Raw genomic sequence first — 24,220 nt, 5'->3', positions numbered from 1 at the left:
TCATATTAGGTCATATTATAGCCCCACGCCAGGCAAACTGAATACTTTTAAGAATGTTACAAACACTGAATACTAGTACAAAATCACTTTCAATGCCAGCTGAATGGGTTTCTAAATCTCATATGATAGATTATGTTTAGCTAAAATTTTATTTTTTTATGATAGTTAAATTATATAAAATTAAAAAAATGTATTTAAATGGTGGAAAAGTCCTTTAGAGACAGAAGCATTGAATTGAAATGACTATGTAGCTTGTCTTCTATGTAATAATAAAACAGAAACAGTACTACGTGGGAGGTTCGAATCTCATATGATATTATAATAATACATGATGGGAAAACTTCCACTTCATGCACAGAAATCCTAAAATGGCTCTAGAAATTTTCACTGGTCGTGGCTCACTCTCCATCTCTTATAATTCTTAAAAATATTATTATTAAGCTCAATCATAAAATAATTTTTGCAAGATGAAACAGAGAGGCAAAGCTAGTGAATGATCTAATAAACTAAGGCTTTGGGTAAGGTCAGTTGGGGACTAACATGGGAAGAACATCTTCTTGTTCTAAGGTTGGGCTTCAAAAGGGGAAGATGGACTACTGAAGAAGATGAGATTTTGACTAAATATATACAATCCCATTATAGCTTTTTAAATTTTTCCCATTGGTGTTTATAGAATTTGATAGTTTGGTACTCTGTAGGATTGTACTACTTTTTTGGGTTTTTTGGACAGTAATTTGAGATGATGAAAATGGTTTTCAATCGATAGTCTAATAACTTGGGAGGTTTTTGGTTTCTTTTGTTAATGATTTGAGATGATGAGTAGTTGTGTTTAGACCTTATCAAAGATTGAAATGATTCTTCTTGTTACGGGTTTCTTCAAATCTTATAAGAAATAAGGTATGTATGTTTTGTTTGTAGTACAGTTAGGAGCCTCCCGCAATGACTACGGAGTAGTTCAATATTTCTATAAATCATCTGTAAACCCATATACAGACAGCCTGACATCGTAGGCTATAAAAGAATCAATCTTTCTTTCTTTCTTTCTTTCTACTTTTAAATTTCTAAATTAAAGATTTTAATTTTCGACTTAACTGTATATATGTCCTTTGTGCAGTTATTGTTATACAAAGGAAAGTGTGCATCCTCTTCTTCATTTCAATAATTGGGTCATAGCAATATGAATTATAGAGGTTTTTCAGTATGCAACTGTAATTTTTATGATTTTAATAAATTGGGTGATTGTTTGCAGGGCTCCTGAGATGTGGGAAGAGTTGCAGGTTAAGGTGGAGGTGGATGAATTATCTTCGTTCAGATTTGAAGCATGGAAATTTCATTTCAGATGAAGATGAGCTCATCATCAGATTACATGATCTGTTAGGCAATTGGTACAATTTTGTCTGTCAATTTATTATTGACTCTTTGAGTTGAATATTTCAGCTGTTTTTGAATTTGATTGTGTTTTTTTTATTTTTATTTTTTATATCAATGTTTCTTATTACATTCTGTGATCTATCAGAGAGTGCAAGGAGATGTATTTTATTCTACATCTCCTTGCACTCTCTAACATTCTGATTATGGATCACAGAATGTGATCTGAAATGTTGATGTGAAAACAAAAAACATACAATCAAATCTAGAAGCAGCTAAATGACACACTAATGGATTGTGCAAATCTGATAAAATTAATTGAATATTTTTGTTAGAGTTAGATTGATTTATTAAAAAAAATCAATACGACAGTTCTGTGGATGATATAATATTGCAACAACACTTCAAGTATGATTAAAGATATAAAATTTCCACAGTCCATAATATAATCTTGACAATATTTATGAGTGTGTTTATGTTATTTTTTTGTCTTATCAATATTTTAGATTGTTATAATGAATCATAAGCTATGAGCCAAAACATTAATAAACCAAAAAAAAAAAGAAGAAGAAAGAGGGACAATCAAATCTAAAAATATTCTAAAGAATTTTTTTTATTTATAGCCTATAGCTTACTAGCCCTAAAGGTTTCAAGAATGGCATTGAGGACCAGATGATCTAGGGTCCATTGATAGGTGGAGCTCATAATTGCCCTGAAGATGTTAATAACAACCTAGAGAATTAAGTAAAATCAGTACTCCTATACCTGCATATCCATTAAGATTTCCCTTAGAGGTATTATCTTTCTGTGAAACTTAATCAAACCATGGCTACAGATGGCTACAGATGGTCACAGATTGCAGAATGTATGCCAGGCAGGACAGACAATGAGATCAAGAACTATTGAAATGCTCATCTCAGAAGAAAGCTTGCAGACAGAGGAATTGACCCAGTGACCCACAAGCCATTCTACTGCAATTTTAGTTTGCAGCCCAAACAAGATCCTAAGCCTGAACTGTCATCTACACAATTAGCAGAGGGTATGAAGAAGGCCTAGAAATAGAGAAACCCATCTCACAAAATCCGGTCAACATGACTGGAGTATATAAAAGAAAGAACCCTTGCCATGAAAAAGAAGCATTAAAGAAGAAAAAGGCTAATATGGAGCAGCTTTCCTTGAGGATTTCTAACCAGTTTGCTTGTGAATCTTGTTCTGAGGCAATCTCTGATGAAATTAAGATAAAAATACAGTCTCAAGAGTGCAATATTTCTGTGCTGGAGAAGGATTAATGCCCCAGTTCTTCATTGACAATAACTTCATCCAGGTTCTGGGAAGAACCGTTTTCATCTAATATATTACTTTCTTCTATGGATTTGTTTGGATCATTTTACACAGAAGATTTAACAATGTTTGATAATCAGCTAAATGTCGCAGATGACTGCTGCAATACTCTGGAGCTTTTGTCTCACATAAAACAGATGATCCCAGGTCTTTCTTTTCTATCAAATACTGAGGAATCTTTTTATTCTCTTTGAAATATTTTCTTCATCATCTTTATTAATGGTGAATTGTGTAAGATCAAATGCTGTTCTTGAATTAAATTTTCTGTAACATAAGTTTTATTCCCTTCCACAAACAAAAAAAAATCTTTGAATTAATCAAAGAGAACCACAAATTTCCTTTCCTTTCTGTTGTTCATAACAGTATTAGAAAATTAGAAACATGAAATTTCTACAGTTCATAATTTTTTAGTTATTGTTTTTTTCTGGATTTGTCTGTGCAGATATTTTTATGTCCAACATTTCAGATCAAACTCTATGATTCATACCAAGGTATGAAATCATAAGAAGAGAGAAGTGAGAGTTTTAGCACTCAGGTGTCTAAATAGGAGAGAGGGTTTTAGACACCTGGGTCTGCTAAAACTAACTTCTCATGCTTTCATTCCTTGATGATAGATCATAGAGTTTGATCCCAAATGTTAGATGTAAAAATATCTTCATAGAAAAAACCAAAAATACAATAACTAGAAGATAAGAAAAGTGTGTTCCTTAAAGAAAAGGAAAAGAAAGAGAGCACTGCAAATTTTGCCCTCATATTTAAAGAGTTTACATCTTCTAGTCAACAATTGTTTTCTTAGACCACAATCACATTTTGCATAAAATCTTGGCGATTTGTATTGTGGCATCATGGCTTACATAGTTTAACTTTTTTTTTCATTTGAATTTTAATAAAAGAAATGATGAATTGTAATACATATGTTTGTTTTCTAGAAATAAGCCTATAATGTTTTGTTTACATGAATCACATCCTAAATTCTAATGTGGAAAGAAACACATTAAAAGTGGTCAATTTGCTAAGCCGTTAAGGCTATATGAACAATAAAAAGGGAGAACCTCATCAAGAGAAGGGCCCAACCATGTGGGAGATCATGCCCATCATGAATGGGTTCTCAACTCATAGTGGTGTCATCTTTGTTTTTATCTTCTTCTCAAGCAAGATCAACATTGGGAGAAGAAATCGCAAGGTCTAGGTGGGGAGACTTCCTACTATTAAGTTAGCTAGTATGACCACATTAAGAAGTGGAAGAATATCCACATGCTTGGGTTGATTGGTGATTGTATCTAAAATGGAGACATCCCTATGAGTCATGTTTGGAGCTATAGCTATAGCTACGATGTTGCCCATGTGATAAAGAGACACCCCCATGGTAGAGAGGCAACATTGTCGACAAGAGAAGGTGGCACATAAGCAATTGTACAAGGGACATTAACCCAATGCTCAATAGTAGTTTGCAAATGGAAAGTTCTAGAGCCATATTCTTAGAATAGACCTATGTATAACATGACATTAGAGCATATAATAGCTTTAGTATACACAATAAATGTGTGTCCACAATAGAACTTGAGAATGTAGTAGAATTTTCATCTTTCCAAATAGAAAAATAATTTCCTCTCTAGAAGAAATCTAAGATAGGTGTATCTCATTGGTATTTTGAATCAAACATAAGCTCATATGCCAAGAGTAGAGCTATGGTTTGAAAAGCTTAAAAAAAATCATGAATCCATCTCCATGCAATTTAGGCTCATGGAAGAAACTAGATTAAATGGTTAAGAGTTTATGTATGTCCATAAAGAGGATAAAGGGTAATAGAAACACCCAAGTGGATAAACAAGATCTAGTCAGGAGACCTTGATATAGGAGATGCCAAGAAAAATGAGTTGGTTTGGGTTCCACAAGTGTGTAGCAAACTATTTGAAAGTTGTACCACCATTGAGAAGCAATCAACTAGAGATTCAACCTAGCATTGAGCTTTGAAACCATTGGAAAATAGAGAGAAAGTCAAGATAACCCTTGAAAGGTGTGTAATTTTTCAAAGGAATATATAGATATCATTTCCAATCCTTCCACCATTGCTTGGTGTAGTGAATTTGGACCTTATGAATCATATTATGTGAAACTAATTTCAAAATGATGTTGAAAGACTCTAGATCATGGTTACCAAGCTTGTATTTGGCTATGACTTTAGGCCAAGAAAGCTAACTCTTACAGATTCTAGAAAAATGGTTTGAAATAGTACAAATTCCACATATGTACACCCTTAAAGCACAAGCCTAGAGAACTTTGGCATGGGGTCTATCCTAGCAAGTGATCAAATGAGACCACCAAAGAGATTTCTAGTTGATAGAAACCCTAGTTCTATATCTATTAGCATTCCAAATAAGTCATGAATTGATAGCTTCACAGGCATTTTAAATTGTTTTGGCAACAAAAGTGTCTTGAATTTACACTGGTTCCTACATAATGATGGTTATATCAAGCCATGTTATAATTTACATTCTTAACGAATTCCAAAAGAAATACCACACCTAAGGAGAATTTGTAGGATTCATTACCATTCAAGGACCAAAACATTCACCTCACACACAAATCCAACCCCTATCTATAAGTGCTCATTAATCCAATACCACTAGAGTTACAAGGAAGACAACAAAATCCCAAGTGAATCTTAAATAATTTCCCTTGCTTCAAAGAGGCTTAGATAAAATCCTTAATCAATGATTCCAACTTCTAGTAAGAGCCTTTGGAGGTGGCATAGCAAGAAGAGTATAGGAATGAGTAGTAGCAAGCACTTTGGAGAAAATCTAAGCATTCTATTGAGTGAAATAGGTTTCAAAACCCAAAAGGAAAATTTATTTTTAATGTGTAAGAGCATAATTTTGTAAAGAGTCAGAAAAGAAGAAAAAAAGATGAAGGGGATGCCAAGAAACCTAAACACCTCATGAGAAATCCATTTCTAGGTGTAACAATAAAACCACTTGCAAGTTTGGGTATGAAAGATTGGTGATAAACAATATTTTTGCTACTAGATGTTAGATCCAAAAGAAAGGTGAAAAGTATTTGAACACTACAAAGTCTAACATGCATCATCTTGTTCCTCCAAGAGGGTGAGAAGGGAATCATAAAGTAAAATAGTCATTAATAACCTAGACATGAGAATTAAGAAGAGAGCTACCTTTCACTTACTACTTAGAGATTGCATTTGCAAGCAAATAGCCAATCCTTTAGTAGTTGTAACATAAAGGGTTGAGGCTATAGAATAGCCATGACAAATGGAACAAAAAATCCTAAAAGACGAAGATTCGTTGTCCTTAATGGTGAGGCAAGTAGAAGCATCTACAAAAACCATTTGAATTAAATTAAAAAAATTGATGCAAGAGCATCTAGTGATGTAAGAGAAATATTGCATCACCCAAAAATATTGTCTATTTTGATTTCTATTGAGTTTGGTGAATAATTTTTTGATAAGGGCTAGGTTACTATTTTAGTAAGTTGGCATTTGTGGACATGTGGACACAAAATCTTACATATGTTGGTAAAATAGGTGTTGTACACCTTGCATAACAATGTTTATAATTGTAATATTTTATTTATTATGTGAGTTGCACATGGATGTGTAAATATTAGAGATTCCTTGAGAATATTTTGTGGGGCCACTTAATGAGTTGTATTGTAACATTGTAATATTATATTGTATTCATTTAATATTGGGGAAAGTAAATTTAATAAAGTACCCAATATTAGATGTGGGGTCAATGGGGTAGTTAGCCTATCGTATTAGTACATGGCCTTGATGTAATACCATTTATTAGTTTTGTTGGAGTTTGTGTCTATAAAAGCAACCACAAGGGTAGTTGTTTGGGTAATTCAAGTTAGTATTTGTAGAGGTTAAAATAATGGAATGGGATGTGTCATTACATGCTTGTTCACAGTGCTTGTTGATGGTTGGGATTTTGAAAGCTTTCATGGTGTATCGTAATGTTGCATTGTTGATAATACATGGATGATAGATGCTTTTGGAGGTTGGGTTTTTCCCTCATGAGGGTTTTTTCCTAGGGTGTATCTTGTGTCGTCTTTGATGGGTATGTTGTGTAGTCTCTTGCATGTGGATTTTGTTTATTTGCTTGATTTCTCAATTCGGTTATATGGAAATTGACTTTATGAAGCTACAAGTTTCCTTTTAACATAGAGCTCCAAAATGATGAAATGAAGTCAATGGTGAAGAAATCACCTTAATACCATTTGTCATTTGTGAGATATTAATATTTTCATTTTCAAATTCTCTTAATAGTTATTCTATGTCAAATTTGAGGCACTTGGAGGTTTTAGATGGATCTAAAAATTGGCCTAAAAATCAAAATGTCCCTTAAAGGGTATTTAGTGTAACTCTGATTTTTTGAGAACTTTCCAATGGTGTAAACAGTTAGTCAACCTGATGCCCAAATCAAAAGGTATGATCCTAGGAAGTTGATCTACCAAAATTCAAATTTTAAATTTGAAATAAAATATCTTCTTGAGTAGTAAAATTGATAGTTGACTTCTAGCATCCAAAATGGGAGTTACACTTTCCAAAAAAATCGAAGGCAACTACACTTTCTAGGATAAAGAAGGTGAACGGGGGTATTAGAGGACAATTCGATGGTGCAAATTGTGGCTTTGGATTACATATCTTTTGGATAGAATTAATTTTCTTTGTCATAAGAAATCCCATGTGGCTATAGCCTATAGTTTTCTAAGTATTTTAATTCATTTTCATGAAATTAATAGAAATTGGTTGCTTTCCTTCTTGCATTGATCTAGTTCATCTCTTTTGTGGTTCCATACACTTGTATTGGGTGGAGTAGCCCTTCATCAAAAATTGAGGCCTAAACTGAGAGCCTTGGGCACAGTGAAGATGAAACACCATTCTATTTTATCATAAGCTTTGATAAAAACAATGTTGATGAATATGACCCACTACAATGATTGCCTAGCCCATTATATGCATGTATATATGTATACATGTGCTTATATTACATATTGCATATGTTTACACATATACATATATACATACATGTAGACTTATTGTTCATATGTATACATAATTATGTATATATATTAAATTTTAAATTTTACTTAAAACATTAGACCATCATAATTCACTTGGTCCAATTCCTCATCATGAACATTAATTAAATAATGTTTAGATTGACATATTAAGTTTGAGATAAAGGAGGAAACCCTAACAACTTAATTGACAACTAAGGGTTGACTAACTAGAAAACCAAACCTTGACACTACAACCCTAGGCGCTAACCAGTGATTTTTTTAGTGGCTAATATTCGCCAATTGACTATTTTTTAAAATTTGGAAATCAAAATTTGGCTAATAGTTCAAGTTTTAAGGTAACCTAAATCGCCACATTTTTACAAAATTTTATTTCAACCTTATTTAAGTCGCCAGAGAATTTATTTTATTAAATTTTTGAACTCAAAGATTCGCCAAAATATTCGATGCATGGTTGGATCAGATTCACCAAAATTTTATTATTTATTGTAAAAAATTAAATCAATTCGCCAATAATACATTATAAAATTTAGCTACTTTAGGGTTCTACCAGCAATATTTAGTTGCCACTACTGATTCAAATTATAATCTAATGACCATCATTGCATTCCATGAGGTAAACTGTACCTACAAGTTGTAATGCTCATGTTGTTACTACTTATCATGTTGCCATTAGTTTTATGTTCAAAGTTATTCTATATACTCTAGTCGGTTACTACTACCGAGATATTCAGTCGGTATGCACAGTCTAGTCGGTTACATAAGAAAGTAGTCTCAAAGAGTAGTTTACACCGAGCTGTCTACCGAGTATCATTCCATGTCTACCGACCAGTAAAGATGACACACCGAGTTGATATACACCGAGTTAAACATGTTACCAGATTCATTGAACCTAGACATACTTATGAAAATGTGTTACAAGATCGAGGCACATAGAACCGTTATCACATTGGAAATTACACTTAAAGATTGTGTATGATTTTGAGGTCATCTAACCAATGAAATATCTTGCATGGTTATTCATTCGATAAAACATATTTGTAAGATCGAAGCAATGAATGGATCACCGACATAAGAGATCTATTTATACAGCATGAGTTAAGAATTAAAAGGTGTGTGTGCATGAGTGTAAGAAGACTGTTACAGAGACACAGAGGTCACCGAGAAGGTTTTTAGAGAACAGTCAAATAACAGAGTAAACAGAAGGGTTTACCGAGTTACTATATGGGTTACCGAGGTATGCTATAAGCAAGGTAATCTATTCTGAGCACATAGAATTTGCTATAACATTCCAGATGTAAAGTTGCAAATATTTGTAATTATTTATTGTAATATTTTTGAAGTTGTAAGAGAAACCTTTAATAGGGTAAAAGACTCTAATCAAGTCTATAAATTGTAAAGCCTCTAACTAGGTGTAGCATTTAGATTAAGTGTTGTAAAATCCTTTAGCAAGGTAGATCTAACAGATCTTGTTACTCCTAATAGGGTAAGCTATCAGAAATAGCTAAACATGTAGCTCTAATGGAGCACTCTTTATTATTGCAGTAGTGAAGTTGTGGGTGCCATCTCCACCGCAGTTTTTCTCTCTAACCAAGAGTTTCTGCATAACCAAAATATATGTGTTATGGAGTGAATCATGTATGATTGTTATCTATTTGTTTTAGCTTTATATTATGTTACTGCACTATTCAGTTTATGCATAACAGTAAAGTTATTATTGAAGAAAAGTTTTGAAGTATTGATTCACCCCTACCCTCTCAGTACATTAGCTTTCCATATTGGGCCTAACAATTGGTATCATAGCTTCAATCTTGGAAAAGGGTTTAACTGCCTAAAGAGAAAGATCTTATCAATGGAAGACTATAAACAATCTCGGAGGATTGTATATCTGCAAGAAGAACTGGATCATGCTAATCAAGTGATTGCAGACATGCAAAGGCAAATGCAAAAATATTTGAAAGTGAGAAGAAGATTATCTAATGATTTACAGGACTCTCAAGAGTTAGTGGAACAAATTGAGACATCATTTGAAAACAGTATATCTAAAGAGACTGAAGAAATGATTGGAGTATTGAGAGAAAAGAACAAAGCACTAGCTGATCAACTAAAAGCAATGAAAAGAGAACATGAACATTTCAACACACAGATGACTGAAAATATTGATGCACTGAGGACATCCGAGGATAAAGTAAGAGATCTAGAAAGAGAGAAACAACAACTTGAAACTTTAGTATCTGATAAGAACGATGAAATCACAAGGATGACTGGAATTCAACAAAATCTGTTAGATCAACTAGGTTATGCACATCATGAAGCAATTCTAAAGGATGATGAGAATCAAGCATTGAAACTTAAAGTGTCAAGGTTGACCGATGAACTTAAAATAGAGAAGAAATCCAAAGAAACACTGAAGAAGAGTTATGAAGCATCAAAGATGTTAGATGAGCAACTGAATACAAGAAGACCCAACAAGGATGCAGGACTCGGTTACAAAGGAAAAGACTCTACCGAGAAGGGAATTCGTACTACCGAGAGAGGAGAATTATCAAAGTAAGCTGGAAACAAGAATAACATCAAGAGAAAGAAGCCTATTTGCAACTACTGTGGAAATCAAGGTCACACTGCCAACATGTGCCAAATCAGAAAAGGTAAGCAACCAAATGTCACTAAGTCCAATGGTTATTGTTACAATTGCAATAAATGTGGACACACATCTAATCAATGTAGGGCAAAGTCTGTAAGCAATTATCAGAAGGCAAAATTCAAAGGGTTTTGTAAAAACTGCAATAAATATGGACATAGTACCAAGAAGTGTTGGTTTAAGGAAAAGAACTATATGTGGTATGCACATCGAGCAAATGCTAGAGGTTACCGAACTCACATAGATCCTTATTGACAGTATTATGCAATACCATGGGATTACAATACAAGGATATGGTGTGAATGTTGTGGAAGATATGGACATATAAGTGCCATCTATTTTATAAGGTTTGGAATGAACAACCGAAGATCATGGATAAATCCTGGTATGGCATGTTTTCATTGTCACAAAGTTGGACACTTGGCTGGAGATTGCAGAGATCAACCTAAAAAAGACACTGAGAAAATAAAAGAAAAATTAAAGATGATTTGGAAAAAGAAGGAAATTGTGTCAAATGAAGAAAGCACCTTACCTACCGAGTTAGGTGCACCTATTCCAAATTAATCGGTAAAGGTATAAAGGGACTGCATTCTCACAAGGCTAAATCTTAATAGTTCCTATTTTATTATGTACTTAATTCAAAATCTGCATAATTAAGATGTAATAGTAAAGTTTGAAATTCTATCAAAGTCTTTTAAAGCACTATACAGGAAAACTGTCAGGTCGGTGAATACAAGAAACCTGTCTAGTCGGTGAATGAAGGAAGTTTGGTTACTCGGTTAAAGCGAAAAAAGGAAAGAAAGTTAAAGTGAACCGAGAGCATTTAATGTTTTTGACCTAACCTGCACAGAGCCCGATAAGGCATATTGTGTACTTAAAAGCATTTTCGCGGTCATTTTCACTTACCAAGCCTGAGAGAGAGTAGCACAAAGCGAATCTAAGGCAATCAAAACCTCCTACAAAGAAAATTCAAGGTATTTACATCAATCTCAATGCATTACTAAGCTGATTTACCGATCGTATCTAGTTACCATTATCTGTAAGTATAAAGTGTCAGTCGTTTGAAATCCTGAAACCCTAAGGATCCTTTGTTAGCTTTTATCTGAAATCTAAAATGGCACCTAAGATCCAAGATCCCATTGTTGTCAAGAATGTAGAGAAGCCCTCACTAAAATACTCTTTGACTCCCAAAGTTGCTTCTGAACCGGATGACAAAACCATTTTTTCACTCATCCTGGATAGAGTGTTATTAGTCGAGGATGTGAGATTCTTCACCAAATGTCGTGTTGAAGAACTCAGTCATGTTGAAATCAAAGACACCTATGATGAGTTGTGTACCGATGGTAAATTGAAGAGCAAGTATGAGCACATCAAGATCAAGGGATTGATCGAAGCCCTAACCTATCCCCGTGTGTTCAAACCCCAGTGGGTGAAGTTTGTTTTAAGCAGAGTTCACGATGATTTCATGTGGCTAGAAGAGAAACCATTTAAGATTACCAAGGAAATCATTCATCTAATTACCGGTTACCCCATTTATGATCATGCTCGAGCCCAAAAGATGATATCACAGAAGGAATTGATCAGTTTAACCGGAGTGGAATCAGATTGCAGAGGATTGAAACTGAATAATGTCACTGATGAAGAACTAAAATTTGCCATAAGAGTAATGGGTTACTGTTTCTTCCAATCAGCAAGGGAAAACAGTGTACCCTGTGCAGCAGTAGACTTGGCATACAAAATTGTGAAAAAGGGAATGAAAATTGATCTATGTGAGGTGTTGTTGAAGAACCTATTTGAGAATCTGAACACCATCAGGAAGCCGAAGAAGAACAACTCGGCTAATACACTAAAGTTTGGATCATTACTTGTATGCATGTTTTTCTATTTTGAAAAATTCTTTCCATCAGTCGGTAAAGTTGTTTGGGAACTACACCGACCAATCACCCATCAGATTAATGACTTCATCAAGAAGTTAGGTGATAATTTCAATGATATCATGGATGACTACTTTAGTAGATTTCAAGAGAAAATGCATAACAGGTACCGAATTCCACCCCAGCTAGTGGAGAAATACAAAAATGACATATGTTTTGAAGTTGACACTGATTACTGTTATGTGAATGTTGTGGAACTGAGAACTCAATCTTTGTCACCTATGGGTTATGAGATTGATCTTGACATCACACAACAACAAATTGATGCATTTCTTACATTATTGAGGCATGCTACTGAGCTAAGGTATGGAACCTATGAGGAAGTGGAGGAAAAGGTAAAGATGAGTATTGTAGTACCCAAAGCTACAAGAAAGGCAACAAAGATGATAAAGGCATTGTCGGAGAAATTTGGAGAAGACTCTTCCTCTACACCTGTCAAAGGCACCATTGCCATTACCGAAGAGGAATCTGAAGCCCAAGAGGCAGAAATAACACTAAGCACTGAATTACCTAAGGGAAAAGTGTTGAAGAGAAAGAAACAGGACACATCAAAGGCCTCACCGACTCCACCTCCAAAGCGACCTAACACTAGAGCGTCTGCAACTTCACCAAGTAAGAAAACAAAGAGTGTTACTGCTCCCAAGGTAACAAAGACCTACAAGAAATCTACTCGGAGACTCATTTTGGCAAAAGAGTCTAGTGATACCGAATCAGAGGATGCAAGCAAATTTCAGATTGTCAAAAGCAAGAAGGTAAATGTACATAGTGTTGAAAAGTTTTGTACTAATCTGAAAGAATATGGAGGATTTGGTTCATTCAAATATGTAAAGTATGAAACCAAAAATAATGATGAGAAGAGACAAATTGAAGAAGCTGTCATCTGCACACTTCTAAAATTCCAGTTAGCTCCATTGGAAAAAGCAAAGTCACTTCCAAATGAACTCTACTTAAATATTGATAATAGGTGGAAGTATGCAATGGACTCAGAGAAATAGATCAGAGAAAGAAGTCTGGTTCATCTATTTCCTGACATGTCAGTAGCTGAAATAAAAGAACATCTGACAACCTACAACTCAAAGTTTCTTGTCAAACAAAGAGCATTAAAACTGATGAATGGGCTGTATATTGAAGTTGAAAATGAGACAAAAGCAAAGTGGCAGGAAATCTTTAAAATCAAGGATGCCGGTGAGCAAGCTGAAATTGAAATTGTTGATGTCACCGAGCAAGATCCTGATGTTACTGAGAAAGACCCTGCTGACACCATTCAAATAGATGAAGATATCATGGATACAGAGGCACCAGAACAGGAAATGATAGAAGGCAATGCATATGCAAAACTTGTATCTAGTGAAACAGTCTTGGAACAAGTTCAGCCTTATCCACCGGTCAAGCAACCTGTCTCAACCGAAACCCCTCATGACACAAATCAAGGCACCGAAGGTCACAAGTCTACAATAGGAGAAGGTACTACTCAAGAACAGACATCCCAAGCATCTTCTAGCACTGAGAATGTTGCAACTGAGACACCGAGTACTGAGACACCAAAGGACTCTACAGAGGCTAAAGAAACCGATCAAAATGTTGCCTCTACCGAGCAACCTACCGAGGGTCATCAAGCCTCACAAGCCATTGTCTTAGTTCCATCGGTGAAAGGTAAAGAAAAGAAGATGAAAAAGCATAGTTTTAAAGTTGATTTGTCAAAACCAATAGTGTCGCCCAATGTAGACATATCAAAATTAAAGGGGCAAGCACTCATTGATTTCGGTGAACTATGCAAAGCAAAGGCCAAACAAGAGAAGCAAATGGCCATTCAAAAGAAAAATAAGGTACTTCAGAAGGTGAAAGCACTCTTAATAGATATGCTACCTGAAGCTGCAGTATCAACTAATGCAGCCATCCACACTCAACTGGATGAACTCCTAACAAAGATAGAGACATCTGGAGTCAATGCATCAGAGTATTTGAGCAAGCTAAAAGACAAAGAGCTCACTGCAAAAATGATAGAAGAGGTACAGAAAGCTATAGCTATTGGCAAACTTAAACTTGTCAAATTTACTGCTGAGTTGACTCCTCAACTCAAGCACATTCTTTATTTATTTCAAAAACTCTGCACATTTTCTTTATTCATTAAAGACATTAAAAATAAAACAGAGGCAATTGAGAAAGAGATCACCGATCTCTTAAATAAGTTGACCACAGAGCCAAATTCAATTCAGAATTTTTATACAAAGCTACAACAGCTCATGGCTCAACAATTGGACCTAAGAAATGAAGAACACAAGATCAGGATGGACATAATGACACTTCAGACATTATTCCTTCCTCATCTTTCATCCATCCAAGAACAGATCAACCGAGCCACCTCCCTATCTACTACACAAGAGGGAAGCACTCTAGATGGCTTAATATCATTATTGGCTGATATTCGAGCACAAAATTCTTTAATGGACAGTGTAAAGAATGCACTCTCTGTCGCTCTCACCGAAGCACGGACCAAGTACAAATCCATTTTTGATCAGTTACCACCCCCGAATGGTAATTAAGTTTTGATGTTTGTCAAAAAAGGGGGAGTAATACAGTATTGGGGAGTGATATAGTATCAAACAAAAGGAGTAAAGTATACAGGGGGAGCATACCGAGCAAAGCAAGCAAAGTATCCAAGAGCAGTGAATAGGAATAGTAAGCAAAGATCAAGAGCGGCACACAAAATAGATCACCAAGCATGCAAAATCAGAGTTTTGTACAGTATATCGATAAGGGGAGTATATCTGGATATATTATTTCTTTGACTATTGTATATACTGTCAGTATAGTCAAATTTTGCAAGTATATAGATTATTGAGTTATAACTTTGAAAGTAGTTTTTGTCAAACATCTCAACTAATGTCAAAAGGGGAGATTGTTACTACTTATCAAGTTGCCATTAGTTTTATGTTCAAAGTTATTCTATATACTCTAGTCGGTTACTACTACCGAGATATTCAGTTGGTATGCGCAGTCTAGTCAGTTACAGAAGAAAGTAGTCTCAGAGAGTAGTTTACACCAAGCTGTCTACTGAGTATCATTCCATTTCTACCGACCAGCAAAGATGACACACCGAGTTGATATACACTGAGTTAAACGTGTTACCAAATTCATTGAACCTAGACATACTTATGAAAATGTGTTACAAGATCAAGGCACATAAAACCGTTATCACATTGGAAATTGCACTTAAAGATTGTGTATGATTTTGAGGTCATCTAACCAATGAAATATCTTGCATGGTTATTCATTCGATAAAACATATTTGTAAGATCGAAGCAATGAATGGATCACTGACATAAGAGATCTATTTATACAGCATGAGTTAAGAATTAAAAGGTGTGTGTGCATGAGTGTAAGAAGACTGTTACAAAGACACAGAGGTCACCAAGAAGGTTTTCAGAGAACAGTCAAAGAACAAAGTAAACAGAAGGGTTTACCGAGTTACTATATGGGTTACCGAGGTATGCTATAAGCAAGGTAATCTATTGTGAGCACATAGAATCTACTATAACATTCCAGATGTAAAGTTGTAGATATTTGTAATGATTTATTGTAATATTTTTGAAGTTGTAAGAGAAACCTTTAACAGGGTAAAAGACTCTAATCAAGTCTATAAATTGTAAAGCCTCTAACCAGGTGCAACATTTAGATTAAGTGTTGTAAAATCCTTTAGCAAGGTAGATCTAACAAATCTTGTTACTCCTAACAGGGTAAGCTATCAGAAATAGCTAAACATGTAGCTCTAACCGAGCACTCTTTATTATTGCAGTAGTGAAGTTGTGGGTGCCATCCCCACCGTAGTTTTTCTCTCTAACCAAGAGTTTCTGCGTAACCAAAATATGTGTTATGGAGTGAATCATGCATGATTGTTATCTATTTGTTTTAGCTTTATATTATGTTACTGCACTATTCAGTTTATGCATAACAGTAAAGTTATTATTGAAGAAAAGTTTTGAAGTACTGATTCACCTCTCGCCTCTCAGTACATTAGCTTTCCATATTGGGCCTAACACATGTGAGTTGAGTTTCTTTTCAATTGTTGGTCTCAATGGAAATCAATGGTATAAAAACAATTTTGGGCCCCATGAGTATTACAAATTTTAAGTACATTTTATCTGATGAAATACAAAGGGGGTTATTAGATTAATATAAATTAATGCTAGTAACTAAATAAAGTAGTGTTTACCCTTTAAACTCATTAATGATTTCCACCTTAAGCATCTACGTTTCTATAAGAATTTATTTTTTTTAATGAAATTATTTGCAATAGTAATTAATGCATAATTGTGTTATTTTATAAGATTCACCAAGATTTTCTACCCAAAAAATTTAATGTAAAAAAATTTGCTAATAAAATTAATATTTTGCTTTTAAAAAATGAAAGATTCGCCAATAAAAATTATTATTTTTATCTAAAATAAATAAAAATTTGCCAATATTTTATATCTTTCTTTGAGGAGGGGTTTCTTAAAGTTATCATTGGCGCTAACAACCCTAGACAAGTCTTATACTTACAGGCTTCATATGGCTCAGATGGCAACCTAACCTTCCATTTGTTTACTCCCTCTACTTGATGATACTTTGTCTCCCTTCTCGGAGGATGATGAGTAATGTGCATCCACTTAGTCATAAGAATGTAGTTAGCCAAAACTTATACACATTAAGCTTTATTGTTGTCATGACATTAGTTCACATATATACTCAACTAATAGCATTTAAACAAAAAGAAACCATGAACCCATGATTCATATAAAGTTCACGATGACATCACATTTCAAAGCAAAACAAACATAGCAGAATGTTTGTGTAAAAGAGGAATGTAACAAAAACTTTGACAACAAAAATGTTTTTTGGCTGTTAGGATGTTGAGATGACCTTATGATGAGTACTTGGGTATGTGATGGATGAAAGTCCAATTCTAGAAGGATTAGAGGAAAATTATCAAACCTCAAAGTTGTAGGGGAATGATGGAATTCGTACGAGGGTCAAGGGAGGGATTCTTGATATTGCAATGCCAATATAATTTTTTTTTAAATAACTATAAAGGAGTGGGTGGTTGGGGTCAATAGGGAGAGCATGATGATACAAGAAAGTCTAATGAGCCAAAACTCCAACAACACACATAAGTTAGGAAAATGGCCCCTATAGACCCAACACTTAAGAATTTTTAGACTTTTGCGGGATATTAAAGCATGATAAATAGGCAAAAGGCACCATAGAACTAATCACAACAAAATCTGGAAAACATTCAAACTCACTTAAAAAGAGATCAATTTTCCAAGCTAAGACACACAAAGCCAACATCAACACAAGAGCAACAATGCTAGTCCTTCAATATATTGCATATACATGGTTGGGCTCCAACAAGGTGAACTTAATTAAATAAATATAAATTTATTTGAAGGGAGACTATAAAAAAGGGGGATAAATGATAATTTAATTAAATAAATGATTTGAATGTATTTAATTAATGCTAGGAGGTCGATTAGAAATGTAAATTAAATGATTGGACTTATTTAATTAAATTTTTAGAAAGATTTTTTTTTTTAAATTATGCCCAGTAAACTTTTTAACATGACCCGTGATGCTAGTTTGACACTACATTTGGCTCCACGTGAAACTCTTTTGACCTAGAGCTATGAACCGGTGAGGCCACAAATAAGGGAGCTCATACCCACACTTACTTGATCAAACCCGCGAGCTCAATAGCCCAGTGAAAGCACAAGGCATACGAGCTCAATTGCCTAGCATGGATTTGAACCTTGGTGGTTGTTTCACCAACGAAGTCTTTTAACCGTGACACTACACGTCCAAAGACTGAAAGAATAAAATTGATTGTGACCAAATATAGACAATTTTAGGTGTTTAAATTTTGCCCCTAATTTAAATGGTGTTGTAACTAAACGAAACAATGTCATTCAAAGAAGAATAAAACATGGTGGCTTTGGAAGAGATGGGAGTAGTGGCAGGATGTCCCAATCATTGGCAGGATGGGAGTGACAATGTGGAGGCTGGAGATATCAATGTCATCATCTACCCATTCATGAAGTCACTTCGTTTTTCCTCCTCTCAACAAAATGGCTAGAAACACTTCTTGTGGAGAAAAGCCTATAGGCTAGTGTTGAGTAATGTTGAGACTATTATATGTGCAACTAAGTTGAGTGTTGGTATCACTTATTGTCCAAGACTCTTAGGATGGTAAGGACATCCCAAAACTTCTTTCTAGTGAGTCATCTCTTTGGGTGGTTCCTTGACAAGATAATCTACCTCTACTTTCTCCTAGTATAAAAACCTATACTTAGTAGTAGTATATGATTTGTGACAATTTACTATTTCTAGTTTTAAAATTTTCTCATATATATTTTGATAAATACTTCATATCTAATGCTAACTTTTTATTATAAACCTTTTTATATAAAGTACTAATGAATAATTAATATATAATGCTCACAAAAATGCTTTTAAAATTTGAAACAAATTAACAAAAGAATCCCACGATAAGTCAATCATATCTCATAATCATTGATTTGTTGTATTCAACTTACCAACAAAACCAAAGAAATGTGAATTGAGGATATTGAATGACTTCGTATAAGCATTATAATTGTCTTCTTCAATCTGTTTCAGATATTTAATATCAAATCTACAAAATCCATAGTGGGCTCTTCAATAACCATCCAACTTCACTAAGATATTATAGGTGTCTTCCAATGTATTTCAGATGTCCAATATCAAAATGTACTGAATGTTTTAGATATTTTTGGTGGACTCCTACATTTCCACTTCACTAATAGATCAAAAACCCATCCACATCAAATTTGAAATTCAGTTTCATATGAAAGAGGGAAAAAAGAGCCAACCCCTAATGGAAAACAACCTTTAGCCCATATTAGCCCACACCAGAATAAAAATGTCTTGTCAAATTGAAAATCACTTTCAATGCCAGCTAAATGGGTTTCTAAATCTCTTACCATAGAGTGTGTTTAGCCTTGTGAACAATAGTTAAAAAGAAAAATTGTCAAAAGGGGTAATAATTAATTAGTCACAACAAAGAGTTCAAAGCAAAAGGCCAATAGGCCCACAAAAAACAAATAATTAAACATTCCTATCCTCCGCAACTAATTGCTCAAACAACTGAGATAACTGCAAAGGCAAAGCACTTCTATCCACAACATTCCAATCCTACAAATGTTCAAAAAGCCTATTTGACCAAACAATCTGCTACTCTATTCCACTCCCTGGGAATGTGAGAAAAGGTTACAGATTCTAAGGACCTACTCGGGCTTAAAATCTGTCTAACAACCACAGATAAATGCAAATTAGCTCCATCCAGGTGTTTCGCATTTAACATTTTCACCATCATCTGTGAATCGGATTCACAGATAATCCTTGGAAGCCAAGCGCACAACTTTTCTCCACTGCATACAAAATGACAAGAGCTTCCATAAAATTATTCATATGATATTTAAATTATATATATGATAGAAAAAATGTATTTTAATAATAGAAAAGTCCTATAGACAGAGGAAGCATTGAATTGAAATGGCAGTGTAGCTTGTCTTCTATGTAATAATAAAACAGTACTACGTGGGAGATTATAGATCTCATATGATAGTAAAATTATATGTGATGGGAAAACTTCCACTTCATGCACAAAAGTCCTAAAATGGCTCTAGAAATTTTCACTGGTCGTGGCTGATTCTCTATCTCTTATGGTTCTTAAAATTTTATTATTAAGCTCAATCATAAAACAAATTTTTCAGAATGAAACATAGAAGCAAAGCTAGTGAATGATCTAATAAAGTAAGGCTTTGGGTAAGGTCAGTTGGGTAATAATATGGGAAGAACATCTTGTTGTTCTAAAGTTGGGCTTAAAAGGGGACGATGGGCTGCTGAAGAAGATGAGATTTTAACTAAGTATATACAATCCCATGGGGAGGGCTCTTGGAGAGACCTGCCACAAAATGCAGGTCTGATGACCATTAAAGCTTCTTTTCCTTTTTTCTTTTCCTTTTTCCATTAGTTTACAGGACTTGATAGTTTGATACTCTGTAGGATTGTACTAGTATTGGGTTCTTTTGACAGTAATTTAAGAAGATGAAAATGGTCCCCCAATTGATAGTCTAGTAGTCTAGTAGCCTTTATAGTTGTACTATATTTGGGTTCCAGAGAAAGGATGTTTTTGGTTTCTTTACTAATGATTTGAGATGATGAGAAGTTGTGTTTAGGCTCTATCAAGGATTGAAATGATTCTTCTTGCTATGGGTTTCTTTAAGTTTTGATTTTCTAGATCAATGGTCTTAACTGCATACAAGTATGTTGTGTAGTTTTATTAACATACAAAGTAAAGTGTGTTCCATCCTCTGGTTCATTTCAATCATTGGGCATAGCAATATGAAAGTATAGAGGTGTTGCAGTATGTAACTGTAGTTTTTATGATTTTAATTCACTGGGTAGTTGTTTGCAGGGCTTCTGAGATCTGGGAAGAGTTGCAGGTTAAGGTGGATGAATTATCTTCGCTCAGATTTGAAGCATGGAAATTTCAGTGCAGATGAAGACGAGCTCATCATCATATTACATGATATGTTAGGCAATCGGTACAGTTTTTTATGGCGATTCACTATTTGTTTTATGAGTTGAATAGTTTAGTTGTTTTTGGTTTTGATTGGGTGTATTTTATTTTTATTGTTTGTATTAACACTTCAGATCACATTCTGTGATCTATCATAGAATGCAAGAAGACATTTTATTCTATATCTCTTGGCACTTTCTAACATCTTGATGATGGATCACATAATAAATAATATGATCTGTAACTTTGATAAAAAAAAAGAAGAAAAATACACAATCAAATCCAAAATCATCTAAATGATACACTAATGATTATGAAAATCTGATAAAATTAATTGAATATTTTTGTTTACAGTCTGTAGATCATATGCCATTGCAACCACACTTCAAGTATGATTAAAGACATAAAATTTCTACAGTCCATATTATAATCTTGACAATATTTATGAACATGGTTGTGTTATTTTTTTATTTTATCAACATTTCGAATCAGATTTCATAATCTATCATCAAGATCAAATAATTAGAAAAAAGAAATGATAAAATATAATCTAAAACATTGATAAACAAAAAGATTAGACATTTGCCAACATAAAATTTTGTGCTCACATAACTCCTATTTAATAGCCTATAGCTTACTAGCACTAAAGGTCTTAGGAACGACATTCAGGACCAGTTGATCTAGGGTCCATTGATAGGTGGAGCTCATAAATGCCCTGAAGATGTTAATAACAGCCTGGAGATTTAAGTAAAACCGGTACTCTTTTTATTAGCAATTCCATGAAGATTTTCTCTTAGAGCTATTTCTTTTCTGTGAAACTTAATCAAGCCATGGCTTTTGTGGTGCTACAGATGGTCACAGATTGCAGAATGTATGCCAGGCAGGACAGACAATGAGATCAAGAACTATTGGAACTCTCACCTCATCGGAAAGCTTGCAGACAGAGGAATTGACCCAGTGACCCACAAGCCTTTCTACTGCAATTTTGGTTTGCAGCCCAAACAAGATCCTAAGCCTGGAATGTCATCTCGAGAATTAGCAGAGGGTATGAAGAAGGCCCTAATAACAGAGAAACCCATGACACAAAATTTGATCAACATGACTGGAGTATATAAAAGAAAGAACCTTTGCCATGAAAAAGGAGCATTCAAGAAGAAAAAGGCTAGTATAGAGCAACTTTCCTCGAGGATTTCTAACCAGTTTCCCTGCCAATCTTGTCCTGAGACGATCTCTGATGAAATCAAGATAAAAATGCAGTCTCAAGAGTGCAATCTTTCAGTAACAGGGAAGACTGAAGTGCCTGTTTTAATACGGGATGAATACCCCAGTTCTTCATTGACAGAAAATTCATCCAGGTTCTGGGAAGAACCGTTTTCATCTAATATATTGCCTTCTTCAATGGATTTGTTTGGATCCTTTTACACAGATGATTTAACAATATTTGATAATCAGCTAAATGTCGCAGATGACTGCTGCAATAATCTGGAGCTTTTGTTCTCACAGAAAACAGATGATCCCTGGTCTTTCTTTCTATTAAATACCGAGGAATCTTTTTATTCTCTTTGAAATGTTTTCTTCGTCACCTTTAGTAATGGCGAGCTGTGTAAGATTAAATTATGTTTATCATTAAATTTTCTGTTACATACGTTTTCTTCCCTTCCACACAAAAAAAAAACCTTTAATTGCTCAAGAGAACCAGATATTTCCCTTCAGTTGCCTATAACAGCATAAGAAATTTAGAAACATAACATTTCCCTAGTTCATAATAATGTTCAAGTTATTGTTTATTCTGAATTTATTTGTGTAGATATTCTTATGTCTAAAGTTTCCGATCAAATTCTATGATCCATCATCAAAGAATGAAAGCATGAGAAGACAGAAGTGAGAGTTTTAGCAGACACAGGTGTCTAAATAGATGGAGAGAGTTTTAGACACCCTGTTCTGCTAAAACTCTCACTTCTCATGCTTTCATTCCTTAATGATAGATTATAGAGTTTGATCTGAAATAAGAAAAGAGGAAAGAAAGCACCAGAAATTGTGCACTAAATTGTGCCCTAATATTTAAAGAGTTTACATCTTCTAGTCAACACTTGTTTTCTTAGACCACAATCACATTTTGCATAAAATTGTGGAGATTTGTATTGTGGCATCATGTCTTACATAATTTCATTTTTTTTCATTTGAATTTTAATAAAAAAATGATGAATAGTAATACATATTTTTGTTTTATATAAATAATACTATAATGTTTTGTTTGCATGAAAAATAAATGGAAAGGAATCACATTCTAAATTCTAAGGTGGAAATAACAACATTAATAGTGGCCCATCTGCTAAGCCATTAAGGCTATATGAGCAAGAAAAGGGGGGAACCTTATCAAGAGAAGGGTCCAACCATGTGAGAGATCGTGCCTATCATGAATGGGTTCTCAACTCATAGTGGTGTCATTTTTGTTTTTATCTTCTTCTCAAGCAAGATCAACATAGTGAGAAGAAATCGCAAGGTCTAGGTGGGGAGACTTCCTACTATCAGGCTAGCTAGTATGACCACATTAAGAAGTCGAAGGGTATCCACATGCTTGGGCCAATTAGTGATGATATCTAAAATGGAGAGATCCCTGTGAGTCATGTTTGGAGCTATGGTTATAGCTACGATGTTGCCCATGTGATGAAGAGACACCCCCATAATAGAGAGGCAACATTGTTGACAAGAGAAGGTGGCACACAAGCAATCATACAAGGGGCATTAACCCAATGCTGAAGGAGAGTCTGCCAATGGGAAACTTCTAGAGCCATTTTTTTTATAATAGGCCTATGTTTCACATGACATTAGAGAATATATTAGCTCTTCTGTACAAACTAAATGCTTGTCAACAAACTTGATAAGATAGTAAATTTTTCATCTTTCCAAATAGAAAAAATAATTTCATCTCTAGAAGAAACCTAAGTGTACTCATTGGTATTTGAATCAATTAGAAGCTCATATGCTAGAAAAAGAGCTATGGTTTGAAAGGCTTAAAAAAATCATGTATCCATCTTCATGCAATTTGGGCTCATGGGAAAAAGTAGATTAAACGCCTAAGAGTTTCCATATTTCCACAAAAAGGATAAAGGGTAATAGAAACACCCAAGTGGATAGACAAGATCCAATTAGGAGACCTTGATACAGGAGACACCAAGAAAAATGAGTTGGTTTTCCACAAGAGTGTAGAAAACTATTCAAAATATGTAGCACCATTGAGAAGCAATGAACTAGAGATCCAACCTAGCATTGAGCTTTGAAACCACTGGAAAA

At 34.3% G+C, this 24,220-nt stretch overlaps 1 protein-coding gene across 5 annotated transcripts; it reads left to right on the top strand.

Annotated features, from left to right (window-relative positions):
- Nucleotides 1–265: 265 nt before the first annotated feature.
- On the top strand, nt 266–22,494 carry LOC131071355 (myb-related protein Zm38-like). 5 transcript variants are annotated; one of them, XM_059216475.1, is made up of 5 exons: nt 266–390; nt 1,250–1,385; nt 2,204–2,856; nt 20,822–20,951; nt 21,778–22,494. In XM_059216475.1, exons 3-5 carry the CDS (start codon nt 2,736–2,738, stop codon nt 22,490–22,492), a joined length of 966 nt encoding a protein of 321 aa, XP_059072458.1. In that variant the 5' UTR covers nt 266–390; nt 1,250–1,385; nt 2,204–2,735; the 3' UTR covers nt 22,493–22,494. The 5 variants fall into 5 exon arrangements, with proteins under 5 accessions (XP_059072458.1, XP_059072457.1, XP_059072460.1 ...); XM_059216474.1 differs by lacking the exon at nt 266–390 and adding an exon at nt 414–897; XM_059216477.1 differs by lacking the exons at nt 266–390; nt 2,204–2,856 and having other exon boundaries at nt 416–1,385.
- Nucleotides 22,495–24,220: the final 1,726 nt, after the last annotated feature.

This window comes from Cryptomeria japonica, chromosome 2 (assembly GCF_030272615.1).
Source record: "Cryptomeria japonica chromosome 2, Sugi_1.0, whole genome shotgun sequence".
NCBI lineage: Eukaryota > Viridiplantae > Streptophyta > Pinopsida > Cupressales > Cupressaceae > Cryptomeria > Cryptomeria japonica.
This window is presented reverse-complemented; position numbering and strand designations above follow the sequence as displayed.

Bases quoted from the DNA above. Each gene is read 5' to 3' on its own strand.
- LOC131071355 (XM_059216473.1), top strand. From the start codon at position 20,192: ATGGGAAGAACATCTTGTTGTTCTAAAGTTGGGCTTAAAAGGGGACGA. The intron at 20,325-20,821 runs GTCTGATGACCA...AGTTGTTTGCAG, and splicing joins AGACCTGCCACAAAATGCAG to GGCTTCTGAGATCTGGGAAG. The intron at 20,952-21,777 runs GTACAGTTTTTT...GTGGTGCTACAG, and splicing joins CATGATATGTTAGGCAATCG to ATGGTCACAGATTGCAGAAT.